The 13,916-nt window shown below is 39.7% G+C and overlaps 1 protein-coding gene across 3 annotated transcripts in view; it reads left to right on the top strand.

Annotated features, from left to right (window-relative positions):
- The window catches only part of Klf8 (KLF transcription factor 8), a 157,082-nt gene extending 144,900 nt beyond the window's left edge, over positions 1–12,182 (top strand). For all 3 annotated transcript variants that reach the window (XM_076918381.1, XM_034485780.2, XM_076918380.1), the window contains one exon: positions 11,604–12,182. In XM_076918381.1, coding sequence (XP_076774496.1) covers positions 11,604–11,785 — 182 coding nt within the window. In that variant the 3' untranslated portion in view covers positions 11,786–12,182. The remainder of the gene's footprint in view (positions 1–11,603) is intronic.
- The last annotated feature ends 1,734 nt before the right edge of the window (positions 12,183–13,916 follow it).

Below are 13,916 nucleotides of genomic sequence, written 5' to 3'. Positions count from 1 at the left end.
AAGATAGTCCTAATACCCAGTCCATCATTTTGTTGACTAACCAGAACCTCTGTCATCTCTACTAACTAAAACACTTAGTTTTGAACCTGGTTTTTTTCTTGGCTTTAGAATGAATGTCAGCTAAAAACCATCCATTCAGATCTTTTCTCTCAAAGTAAATAGACAGGATTGGCTATGAGGTCTTGAACCCCGTCAGAAATCCAGAATGACCGAGTTAACTGAAATTATGGGAAGCACTAAGCATAGCTTCTAAAACTTAGCCAATTTATAGAGACCGCTGAACACCTGGAAAGCCTCTATACTACAGAACATTGGAGCATCAAATCTTAAGCCTTCTGGCCCAGAATCATCTGACAGACTTAGTGATGCAGAATTATTAAGGGCTGATTACTCTGTCTAGGCAGATATAATCAGTTGACTATTCTGCAAGTGTGTCCTTTTCTGGACAGTAATTTGTCTGTAGATGGAAAGAGGCAATTCTTGTCTAGTGGCTGTCACTGCACAACTGAAGTAACTCCAAGGATGCTCAATTTCTTCTTAGAATCCAAGATAGGAAGCTGTGAGGAGCAGACAGGTCTCTAATCAAAAAGAACATTAATATAGAAATATTTGTAACGTCAATTCTATGGACTTCTGACGTTTTGAAAACCAACTATCCATGTAAGGTAACCTGGACTGTTGTCTGTTAACTCCTCTCAGCTATTTCTAAATAAAATATGGAAAACACCCTAACAATAAACTTAAAGCCATGAATTTGCTATAGTCCCTTAACTCATAGGCTAACTGTCCCAAATCAGTTAAAAAAGTTAAAGAAGGACTGGGTCTAAGCCTTGTATTCCTAATTGTGTTATACAGGCACAATGCCCATGAGAGTATCAGTATTCATCTCACTTTTATATCAATAAGAAACTCGTACCAATGAAAACCTTAAATTTGAAATCAAAGTAAATTTTGTACCATTTAAGAAATTATAACTTCATCTTGATATTAATTATACAGATTTCTACCAATAGGTTATGGCTATGCAATAAGTCCTAGCTAATCCTCCCTGTTCCAACAAAACCACTACTTTTCCCTAGAAAGACAGACCAATATTAACCACTTTAGTCCCCAAGCCCAAGGGAATAGAGGCACTGACTCTTCTTTAACTTCTTCAAGCTGATTACGGTCGTTGAGATATTAGAAGAGGGGGAAAAGAGTAAATTGATAAGCCTCTGACGCTGTGTCTTCACTGCATCCAGGACATTGGAGGTTTGGGCAGGTCTGCTCAGTATGCTTGATGAGTAGATACACCAAGGCTGTGTATTCTGCAATATACAATTCTTAGAACAAGTTTTAGTATCAAGAAAAAAAATTTTTTTCCTAGAGGGCTGACATTTTTTAAAGATGTTGGTTCTAACAACTTTTCTTTTTCCCCCTTTTAAAAATTGGTTGTAATATTTACATTTCAAATTTTATCCCCTTATCCCATTCCCTCCACCACCCAGGAACTCCTTATCCCATCCCCCGTCCTTGTGCTTGTATGAGGGTGTGATTTTCCAGTTTCTATGATGCTGTTTCCATTAACATAAACTGCCTCCTAAATTTCTAAATCCTTCCCTTTGTGTTATTAAATCTCCTATTTTTCTTTTTTCTCCTTTTCCCCCCTTTTATCTCCTTTTTAAAAATTGGGTATTATATTTACCTTTCAGATTTTATCCCCTTACCCCACTGCCTCCCACCACCCAGAAACTTCCTATCCCATCCCCCTTCCTCATGCTTCTATGAGGTAGTGCCTGCACCTACCCCCCCCCCCAACTTTGTGTTCCTTTTTTATGGGACCAAGAAACTCCTCTCCCACCTATGCTTGACAAGGCCATCCTCCCCTACATATACCGCTGGAGTCATGGGTCCCTTTCTATGTGCTCCCAGGCTGGTGGTTTAGACCCTGGGGGCTCTGGTTGTTTGGTATTGTTGCTTTCCTTCTGGGGTCACAAACCCTTTCTGCTCCTTCAGTCTTCTAAGTTCTCCATTGGGAAACCCTTGATCATATCAGTGGTTAACTGTGAGCATTGTCCTCTGAATGTGTTAGTCTTTGGCAGACCTCTAAGTAGACAGCTATATTATATTCTTGACGGCATACACTTTGAGCCATCCACATCAGTGTCTAGCTTAGGTGACTGTACATGGGATGAATATCCAGGTGGAATGGTCTCCTGATGGCCCCTCCTTCAGTTTCTGTCCCATGTTTTGTTTCCATATTTGCTCCCTTGAGTATTTTTGTTACTTGTTCTAAGTAGAACTGAGGCATCCCCTCTTGGTCTTCCTTCTTCATGAGCTTCATGTGGTCTGCTGGTTGAGTCTTCGCTAATCCTAGCTTTGGGGCTAACATCCCCTTAACAGTGAGTAAATACCATGTGTGTTCTTTTGTGATTGCCTTACCTCACTCAGGATGATAATTTCTAGATCCATCCATTTACCTAAAAAATTCTCGAATTCATTATTTTTAATAGCTGAGTAATACTCCATTGTGTAGATGTACCACATTTTTTTGTATCCGTTCCTCTGTTGAGGGACATCTTGGTTCTTTCTAGCTTCTGGCTATTATAAATATGGCTGCTATGAACATAGTGGAGCATATGTCCTTATTATATGTTGGAGCATCTTCTGGGTATATGCCCAGGAGTGGTATAGTTGGATCCTCAGGTAATGCTATGTCCAGTTTTCTGAGGAACCGCCAGACTGATTTCCAGAGTGGTTGTACCAGCTTGCAATCCCACCAACAATGGAGGAGTGTTCCTCTTTCTCCACATCCTCGCCAGCATCTACTATCACCTGAGTTTTTGATCTTAGCCATTCTGATTGTTGTGAGGTGGTATCTCAGGGTTGTTTTGATTTGCATTTCCCTGATGACTGAGGATGTTGAACATTTCTTAAGGTGCTTCTCAGCCATTCGAGTTTCCTCTGTTGAGAATTCTCTGTTTAGCTCTGTACTTCATTTTTAATATGGTTATATGGTTGTCTGGAGTCTAATTTCTTGAGTTCTTTGTATATCTTGGATATTAGCCCTCTATTGGATGTAGGATTGGTAAAGATCTTTTCCCAGTCTGTTGGTTGCCGTTTTGTCTTATTGACAATGTCCTTTGCTTTACAGAAGCTTTGCAATTTTATGAGGTCCCATTTGTCAATTCTTGATCTTAGAGCATAAGCATAAGTGTTCTGTTCAGAGACTTTTCCCCTGTGCTTAGGTATTCGAAGGTCTTTCCCACCTTCTCTTCTATTAGTTTCAGTGTATCTGGTTTTAAGTTAAGGTCTTTTATCCACTTGGATTTGAGCTTTGTACAAGGAGATATGAATGGATTAATTTCCATCCTTCTACATGTTGACCTCCAGTTGAACCAGCACCATTTGCTGAAAATGCTGTCCTTTTTCCACTGGATGGTTTTAGCTCCTTTGTCAATGATCAAGTGACCATAGGTGTGTGGGCTCATTTCTGGATCTTCAGTTCTATTCCATTGATCTTCCTGCCTGTCTCTGTACCAATACCATGCAGTTTTTATTACTATTGCACTGTAGTACAGTTTGAGGTCAGGGAAGGTGATTCCCCCAGAAGTTCTTTTGTTGTTGAGAATAATTCTCGCTATCCTGGGTTTTTTGTTGTTCCAAATAAATTTATAAATTGTTCTTTCTATCTCTATGAAGAATTGATTTGGAATTTTGATGGGGATTGCATTGAATCTATAGATTGCTTTTGGCAAGATGGCCATTTTTACTAAATTAATCCTGCCAATCAAGGATATTGGGAGATCTTTCCATCTTCTGAGATCTTCTTCTATTTCTTTCTTCAGAGACTTGAAGTTCTTGTCATACAGATCTTTCACTTGCTTGGTTAGATTCACTCCAAGATATTTTATATTATTTGTAATTATTGTGAAGGTTGTCATTTCCCTAATTTCTTTCTCAGCCTGTTTATCTTTCAAGTATAGGAAGGCTACTGATTTGTTTGAGTTGATTTTATATCCAGCCACTTTACTGAAGTTGTTTATCAGGTTTAGGAGTTCTCTGGTGGAAGTTTTAGGGTCACTTAAGTATATTATCATGTCATCTTCAAATTGTGAAATTTTAACTTCTTCCTTTCCTATTTGTATCCCTTTGACTTCCTTTTGTTGTCTAATTGCTCTGGCTAGGACTTCCAGTATTATATTGAGTAGGTAGGGTGAGAGTGGGCAGCCTTGTCTAGTCCCTGATCTTAGTGGGATTGCTTCAAGGTTCTCTTCATTTAGTTTGATGTTGGCTACTGGCTTGCTGTATATTGCTTTTACTATGTTTAGGTATGGACCTTGAATTCCTAATATTTCCAAGACTTTTAACATGAAGGGATGTTGTATTTTGTCAAATGCTTTCTCAGCATCTAGTGAGATGATCATGTGGTTTTTTTCTTTGAGTTTATTTATGTAGTGGATTGCATTGATGGATTTCCGAATATTGAACCATCCCTGCATTCCTGGGATAAAGCCTACTTGATTTTGATGGATAATTGTTTTGATGTGTTGTTGGATTCGGTTTGCGAGAATTTTATTGAGTATTTTTGCATCAATATTCATAAGTGAGATTGGTCTGTAGTTCTCTTTCTTTGTTGGGTCTTTCTGTGGTTTAAGTATGAGCATAATGGTAGCTTCATAGAACGAATTGTGTATTGTTCCTTCTGTTTCTATTCTGTGGAATAGTTTGAAGAGAATTGGTATTAGGTCTTCCTGGAAGGTCTGATACAATTCTGCACTAAAACCATCTGGCCCCAGACTTTTTTTGGTGGGGAGATTTTTAATGACTGCTTCTATTTCTTTAGGGGTTATGCGACTGTTTAGATGGTTTATCTGGTTTAACTTTGGTACCTGGTATCTATCTAGAAAATTGTCCATTGCAATGTATGCTTTAAGCTTTAGTAAATTCTTTTATGTATGTGGGTGCCCTTGTATTTGGAGCATAGATATTCAGAATTGCAAGTTCCTCTTGGTACATTTTTCCTTTGATGAATATGAAGTGTCCTTCTTTATCTTTTTTGATTACTTTTGGTTGAAAAAACGATTTTATTTGATACTAGAATTGCTACTCCAGCTTGTTTCTTGGGGCCATTTGCTTGGAAGATTGTTTTCCAACCTTTTACTCTGAGGTAGTGTCTATCTTTTTCACAAAGGTGTGTTTCCTGTATGCAGCAAAATGCTGGGTCCTGTTTATGTATCCAATCTGATAGTCTATGTCTTTTTATTAGAGAATTCAGTCCATTGATATTGAGATATTAAGGAAAAATGAATGTTGTTTCCTGTTATTTTTGTTATTGGCAATGGAGTTATATTTGTATAGCTACCTTCTTTTAGGGTTGTTGGAAGATTACTTTCTTGCTTTTTCTAGGTTGTAGTTTCCCTCCTTGTGTGGGAGTTTTCCACCAATTATCCTTTGAAGTGCTGGATTTGTGGTAAGATATTGTGTAAATTTGGTTTTGTCATGGAATATCTTGGTTTCTCCATCAATATTGATTGAGAGTTTTGCTGGGTATAGTAGTCTGGGCTGGCATTTGTGTTCTCTTAGGGCCTGTATGATATCAGTCCAGGATCTTCTGACTTTTATAGTCTTTGGTGAGAAATCTGGTGTAATTCTTATAGGTCTGCCTTTATATGTTACCTTGCCTTTTTCCCTTACTGCTTTTTAGTATCTTCTCTTTGTTTTGTATATTTGATGTTTTGATTATTATGTAACGGGAGGTGTTTCTTTTTTGGTCTTGTCTATTAGGGGTTCTGTAGGCTTCTTGTATATTTAAGGACATCTCTTTCTTTAGGTTAGGGAAGTTTTCCTCTATAATTTTTTTTGAAGATATTTACTGGCCCTTTAAATTGGGAGTCTTCACCTTCATCTATACCTATTATCCTTAGGTTTGGTCTTCTCATTGTGTCCTGGATTTCCTGGATGTTTAGTGTTAGGAGCTTTTTACATTTCATGTTTTCTTTGACCGTTGTGTCTATGTTTTCCATGGTATCTTCTGTGCATGAGATTCTCTCTTCTATCTCTTGTATTCTGTTGGTGATGCTTGCGTCTATGACTCCTGATCTTTTTCCTAGGTTTTCTATCTCCAGGGTAGTCTCCCTTTGAGATTTCTTTATTGTTTCTACTTCAATTTTTAGATCCTGGGTGGTTTTGTCTAATTCCTCCACCTGTTTGGTTGTGTTTTCTTGCATTTCTTTAAGGGCTTCTACCTGTTTACCTGTGTTCTCCTCAAATTCTTTGAGAGTGTTGTTTATTTCTTTTTTAAAGTCCTCCATCATCATCATGAGAAGTGATTTTAATTCTGAGTCCTGCTTTTCTGGTGTGATGTGGTGTTCAGGACTTGCTATGGTGGGAGAACTGGGTTCTGGTGATGCCAAGTAACTTTGGTTTCTGTTGTTTACATTCTTATGCTTGCCTTTTGCCATTTGGTTAGCTGTAGTGCTACTCGCACTCACTGGTTCTGACTGGAGTCTGCCTTTCCAGTTATCTTGGTTGTGTCAGAACTCCTCGGGGTCCAGATGACTCTATGATCCTGAGCTCCAGCTACTCTGGGTACATGTAGGCTCCTCTAGGATATGGAGTCTCCATGGTAGTAGACCAGCTAGGTGTTTGCTGCTGTGAATGTAGTTGCTCCTCTAGGATGCTGCAGGATATGGTGTCCCCTGCTCTGCAGCTCTGTGGGCCGTGTCCTCTCTAGGATGCCTGCAGCTCTGTGGTCCTTGACCTCTCTTGGGTACCTCTGCAGCTCTGCAGTCCATGACCTCCCTAGGGTGACTCCGGACTCAGTTTCCAGAGGGGAGCGCATCAGCTGGGAGACTCAGTATTATGCTGATTATATGCTTACTGTATATGTGTGTGTATATATACACATACAGTATATATATACATACACATATGTATATATATGTATATGTACATATATATACATATATGTGTGTATGTATATATACATATATGTGTGTATGTATATATACATATATGTATATATAATACATATATGTGTGTGTGTATATGTGTGTATATATATATATATATATATATATATATATATAGCGCCTTTATCAGGTTGAGATGTGATCCTCCTGTTCCTAATTTCTTCAAGGCTTATATCTGAGTCCTGTCCCACATTTATTAAAATTATCCTGGGATAATCATCTTTGTTCCTATTTATGTACTGTTACATTATTCATTTGTGTACATTGACCCATCCTGACACACCAAGAATGAAATCAAGTTAATCTTAGCTTATTATTTTTAGGTGCCATTTAGTTCAGTTTGAAACTAATTTATTGGGGATTTTTGTGTTTATGTTCATCAAGGCTATTGGCCTGTAGCTTGTTTGCTTGCTTTTTTTCTGATGTATCCTCATCAGGTTTTGGTTTATATCTAGATAACACTGACCTTAGTTTGAACACAAGCTTCTTTAACCACAATAAAAGACAAAGATCTAGAAATAGAAAGAGACTTCTTCAGGGTGCAGTGAGCCCAGAGTGCCACATGGTGGCAGTACTTTAACAAGGTGATTATTCATTTGGGTGTAGTGAAAATGAATTCCTAGAACTCCTTGAGCAATTATAATAAATTATATACATAGCAAAACCGTTGTGAAGTGTGGAGATGGGCTACTAATATATTGAATAAAAGTAAAAAAAAAACATTTATATTCCATATATTCTCTGAAATCCCATTCTCCTTTCTAGATGTTAATAATCATGCTCTACTTTCTAGTCTTTTCCCTTTTGTTTGGTGAGAGAGATAGACAAGGTCGTCCTGCCTAGCCTAGAACTCAGTATGTAGACCAAGCTGGCTTCAAACTCAGAGATCACCCTGTCTCTTCCTCATGGGTCTGGGATTAAAGGTATGTACTAATACACTGAGGTTATCTTTAGTCTTAAAACATTCAGGTGCCTGTCAGTCTTCTTAGAGGCTAATGCAAAAATTTCCAATCATTGAAATGATCAGTAACTAACATTTTTAATTAGCCAAATAGTTTCCTGGTACTATTCCAAACTTGTGAGTCAGGCTAGACTCCATTCTGTTGTCCAATTATCTAACATCTGTATAATTAATCAGTGAACACTTGAGAGGGTTAGTAGGTGTCCAGCAGTAAGTTAAAAGAAATGATGAAAATCTGATTGCCACCAGAAATTAAAACTGCAAAGATGTAAATGCCTTGGAAGTTTTATAATGGGGAAAGGAGAGATAAAAGAACAAAGATTGATAGAATCCTTTGTATGTATGTGTGTGTGTGTGTGTGTGTGTGTGTGTGTGTGTGTGTGTGTGTGTATATATATATACACATCCATATTGCTGCCCCCAGTCCTCCCTCACAGAGTCTCTCTCCCACCCCTCTCCTCTAAGAGGATGGGGTCCCTAGTAGGTATCCCCAACCCTGACACATCAAGTCTCTTCAGGGCTAGATGCATTCTCTCCCATTGAGGCCAGACAAGTCAGCCCAGTTGGGGAATGGATTCCACAGACAGGCAACAGCTTTAGGGATAGCATCTGTTTCAGTTGTTAGGGGACCCACATGAAGACTGAACTGCACATCTGCTACGTATGTGCCAGGGGCCTCAGTCCAGCCTGTGTATGTTCTTTGGTTGGTGGTTCAGTCTTTGGGAGCCCCCAAGGTTCCAGGTTAGTTGGCTCTGTTGGTCTCCTGTGGAATTCCTATCCCCTTCAGGGCCTTCAATCCTTCCCCCAATTCTTCCATAAGAGTCCCCTGCTCCAATGTTTGGCTGTGGGTCTCTGCATCTGTTTCAGTCAGCTGCTGGGTGGAGCCTCTCAGATGACAGTTATGCTAGACTACTGTCTGCAAGCAGAACAGAGTATTTATTATTAATAGTGTCAGGGATTGGTGCTTGCACATGGGATGGGTCTCAAGTTGGACAGGTTATTGGTGGGTCATTACTACAGTCTCTGCTCCATCTTTCTCCCTGCATTTCTTTTAAACAGGACAAATTTGGGGTCGAATGTATTATGGGTGGGTTGCTGTCCTTATCTCTCCACTGGGGTTCATACCTGGCTACAGGAGGTGGAGTCTTCAGGTTCCATATTCTCAATGCTGTGAGTCACAGCTAAGGTCACCCTCATTGACTCCTGGGAGCCTCCCTTATCCCAGGTCTCTGACACTTCCTAGAGTTCTGCTCCTCCCCGCAGCTGCATATTTCCGTTCATTCTCCTGGTTCTCTGGCTCTGTCCTGTCTCTCCCGACACCTGTTCTTGACTGTTCCCCCATTCCTCTCCCCATTCCCTCGTCCTCCCAGGTCCCTCACTTCCTCTGCTTATACTTTGTGTCTATGTTACTGCTCGTCTCTGATTATAAAATACATACTCATTATAGTAGATAAGAAACAGAAGCGTGTTAAGAGAAAAACAAATATTACTATGATTTATGACATACACTTAAATCACAGTGAGTATTTGTTCATATATCTTATTCCTTTTAATTAAAAATATTAGACTGAGTGGTGGTGGTGCACAGCTTTAATCCTAGTACTTGGGAAGCAGAAGCAGGCAGATCTCTGAGTTCACGGCCAGCCTTGTCTACAGAGTGAATCCTAAAATAGCCAGGACTGTACAGTGAAACCTTGTCTAGAAAAATGCCCAAGGAAAAAAAAATAGATTTATTTTCATTTTATGTGTATGGGTATTTTGCCTGTGTGTATGTTTATACACTGTGTATGTGTCTGGTGTCACAGAGCCCAGAAGCACCACCTGGAAGCATCAGACCACCTGGAACTGGAGTTATAGATAGTAGTGAGACACATCTGGGTGCTGGGAATTGAGCCTGGGTCCTCTGTAAGAGCAGCCAGTGCTCTGAACCCACTGGGACATCTCTCTAACTCCAATTAATTAACTTTTGCAACAGAAGCTCACTTAGAAACCCAGTTTAGCCTCAAATTCTTGATCCTCCTACCTCAGTGTCTTTAGTACTAGGATTACATATGTTTACTACCACTCATGGCTTATTTTTTGTTACATATGATATATATCATAGATATTGTGAAAGTATACATACACATACACAGATAACACACAGACAATGATTTTAAAGTATTGAAGCAGTACAGAGGTTGTAAAAAAGGCCTCTTTCCATCCTTCATCTTCACTTTTCTCATTGTTAATCCTTTTTCTATAATTTCCATTTCAGGGTGTTGATATTACCATTATCTTGAGTGTATAAGTGTTTGGTATGTGACCTATGCATAGAAGTGAATTGTTCTGTGGTAGTTCTTATACTACTCCTTCCCCGCATTTTCTTTTCCTGAGCATGCATGTCTGTACAACCCAGCTATAACCTTAAGACTCTGAGCATGGAGCTATCAAAAATACTTGGGCTCCACAACTCTCCCATTCCTTTTCATGTATGAATTTCTGACCTTACGCAGAAGCAAGCTTTTGCTGAGCGCTCTTTCCACCGAGTCCCCCGTTCTTATTGTAGATGGCTGTATTTCAGATTGTTCAGTAGGAAGTATCAGATGAGAGAACATAGCTATAATAGTATGGTAGGGTGGAAAGCGGCAGCAACCTGGATCTCTGGTACAGTTGACATGTAGAATTCAGCCTATGGGCTCATGTGTTTGAAAACTTGCTTTCCAGCTAGTTGTGTTGTTTAGGGGAGGTTATGGAAATTCTGGCAGTTGGGGGTTAGCTGTAGGAAGTGAATCTCTGGGAGGTGGGCTTATAAGTTCATACCCACTTTCTGTCCTCTTTCTGCTTCCTGATCTATAGAGATATGAACCAAGCTCCTGAGTTAATGGAGCCCCTTGCCACATGTCTACTTTGCCATAATGGGCTATATTTATCCCTCAAACTGTGAGCCAAGATAAGTCCTTTTTCCCCCTAACATGTCTTGCTGGGCATTTGGTCCCAGAAATGGGAATTGTAACTAATATGGTTCAGTTTGTACCGCTTACTAGCAATCTAGGTTTTCTTTTGTTTGGGGAGTTTTTCCTCCTTTGGAGACAGTGCCTTACTATTATAGCCTTGCCTAGCCTGGAACTCACTAGGTAGACCAGCCTGGCCTCAAACTTGTTCCTCCTGCCTCTCCTTCCTATGTCTGGCCTCTACTGTCTCCATTTTAAAATGTCTTTGAACAACCTTGTGAGATATTTTTGCTTCTGTTTAGAGTTGAGAAAATTGACTTCGCCAGGGGAAAGGGATTACTTGATATATGGTTCGTGTGGTAAAGGCAGAATTCAACAACTCTCTGAGAGCCTGTGTTCTGCCCGCCCCACTCTCTCAGCCTAACTTCAGAACTGCAAACAGCAGTGTGTAGAGGACAATTTCTAAGTTTCTCACCACAAAAACAAACAAACAATAAATACGTGAAGTAATGCATATGCTAGTTAGCTGGCTTTAACCAGGCCCATAGTGTGTACATACCATGAAACTAGTAGAAGACACGCAATATGATGTTTGTCAAACTAATTAATTTAAAATTGACTAACAGCGTTTCTTCAAGGTGATTGTCTTGCTTTTTGACTGAAGCATTGATATAAATGTAAATTGTGTTTTTCTGCTATTTTTCTGGTAGCCAGTCATCTCCTGATTACCTTCATGTCACCATGTTTTCCCTGCAGGAGAGAAGCCTTACAAGTGCACCTGGGATGGCTGTTCCTGGAAATTTGCTCGCTCGGATGAGCTTACTCGCCATTTCCGTAAGCACACGGGCATCAAGCCGTTCCGGTGCACAGACTGCAACCGCAGTTTTTCTCGATCTGACCACTTGTCCCTCCACCGCCGGCGTCATGACACCATGTGAATATCACAGGCCACAGCAGACGTGCTGCACCGGTCTCCTGAGTGTGTGCTGAAGTCGTAACTAAGTTTGCCTCTTTGACTACAACTTTGCCCCCATGATAGGGGTTCGAACAGCCTACTGAGCCAGGTTAATGAGACTGGAAAACAAGTTAGCTGGTCTCCCATGTGGCTCTTCCTATTCCGCTTTCATCTCTCCACTGTCCAGACTTCAGTTTTTGCAACCTCTTCCTGGGTTGAATTCTAGTGCGGCGCCCATGGCTGCCCCTCCCTGACCCCTCATGCTATATTAATAGACATTTTTCCTACAATAACAAAATAGGAATCAAACTCAAGGCTGTGAACAAACATCCGCTGCTCCCCCCCCTCAGTTTTCTTTTGTTTTCTAAAGATTTTATTCATGTGTGTGTATATATATATATATGTATATACATACATATATATATGTGTATATATATATATATATATATATATATATATATATATATAATGTCACTTAGCAATGTCCTAAAATGAGGGATTTTTTTTTCAAAGTTGTAGCTACAAGGGGCATAACGGTAGAGTTGGTTGATCAAATTTCCAGAGAATTGAGTCTTGACATACAGAGTCTCATGCTAACCCTGAAGGTTTTGTACATCCAGTTTTACTTGTTTTTAACAGTTTGGTTTACAGACAGTGCCAGCCCTCCTTTTGAAGTTCATCAAAAGCAATGAAGGGATTCCTTGACCTCCTTTTCCTCCTCATGCTCCTTTTAGAATGAAAGGTTTTATGGCACAATTCCATTCTTTTCAGGTTAAGTTTGGACAAATATTCAAAGCACAGAAAGATAGATCAGTAGGGAGAAGTATTCTAGGAAAACATGTGGGCAGTGACAAGCAAGAGCAGACCTGGGAGCACCCTGTGAACAATTACTCAGATAAGGTGTTAGAACTGCTGTTAATCCCAAACCTCACTCAGAGGGCAGCCTGTTGAAACAGCGCTTTCGATGGGCTACACTGTACTGTTCTTTTGTTTACATAAAGCAACCATCCAGTGTATTACCTGATGAGAAATTGCACACTGAGCACATTATAGAGAGGTGAGGGGTTGCACTAAAGGAATTTTGTTTACTTCATGCCATTTTGGGCATTTGTTCTTCTGTTTCTAATGGGATGGAAAAGGTTTTCTTTCTGACACTGACATATAGAAAGCATTTTTTTTTTGATGTTTTAGAACTGCTATTAATACCCAAGTCATTTATTTTAATTAGACATAACAGCAGGATGCATAATATACATTTGGTTGCCCAATCAGACTGTTCATAATATTCTCTGGGGCATAAAATCTTCTGTTCCTGGCCCTGGACCTCATATCTACCTCCTTGTGGCCTATTTCCTCTCCTGGGGAAAAAGGAGAGGGTCTTTGTATTAGTGGGGATTGGACACAGCCTCTCGCCTAAAGGTTTGCTTCATACGAAACCTTTATTTGTTGGCAGATATTCAAAATGTTCTGGCTTGAACACTTTAGGTTACTACCTCCTGTGGCTGTACTTTCTAACTAAAACCGAGAATTCTACCATCCAGAAGGGGTCCTGTCTACTTCTACCCATCCCTCACGTTTTACGGATGAGGCAAATACGGGTCAGATTCTTTCTCCAGATAATTCCTTGAGGCCTTATAGACCTGTATACTCCTTCTCCCAGGGATCACACTAGTAAACCAAATTAAAGAAAAAAAAGTTATGTGATTGGTTGCAATATTTGTCCAATTTTATGTTATACTTCAGAAAACTTTAAGTCACTTAAAATTCATATATATTTGGTGACAAAGTAAGTAAGGCGTGCTTATGGTCCTGGCCACTTAACACCGGGCACACAGTGTTTCAAGTCCCATTTTTTTTTGATAATTCTAGATTTGTTTTAATTTACCTTGTTTCAAGTTTCAGTGTCTTTCCAGAGCATAAATTCTCCATAAGTTAAGGCCTACTTGTACCTTTCAGCATGACATGTAGGTTTTACTATTACCACTTTGGTAAGGGATTTGTCCTGACTCTGGGTGTACAAGTTCCAGGCTGTATACTAATTATTAAGCACTAATCAATATCTAGGGCTAGTCTACTAATGGGGACCACAGTGTAAGACAGAATGATAAATGTAT

The sequence above is a fragment of the Arvicanthis niloticus genome, chromosome X (assembly GCF_011762505.2).
Source record: "Arvicanthis niloticus isolate mArvNil1 chromosome X, mArvNil1.pat.X, whole genome shotgun sequence".
Classification (NCBI taxonomy): domain Eukaryota; kingdom Metazoa; phylum Chordata; class Mammalia; order Rodentia; family Muridae; genus Arvicanthis; species Arvicanthis niloticus.
Note: the sequence above shows the minus strand (reverse complement) of the source record. Positions and strands in the feature narration are given on the sequence as shown.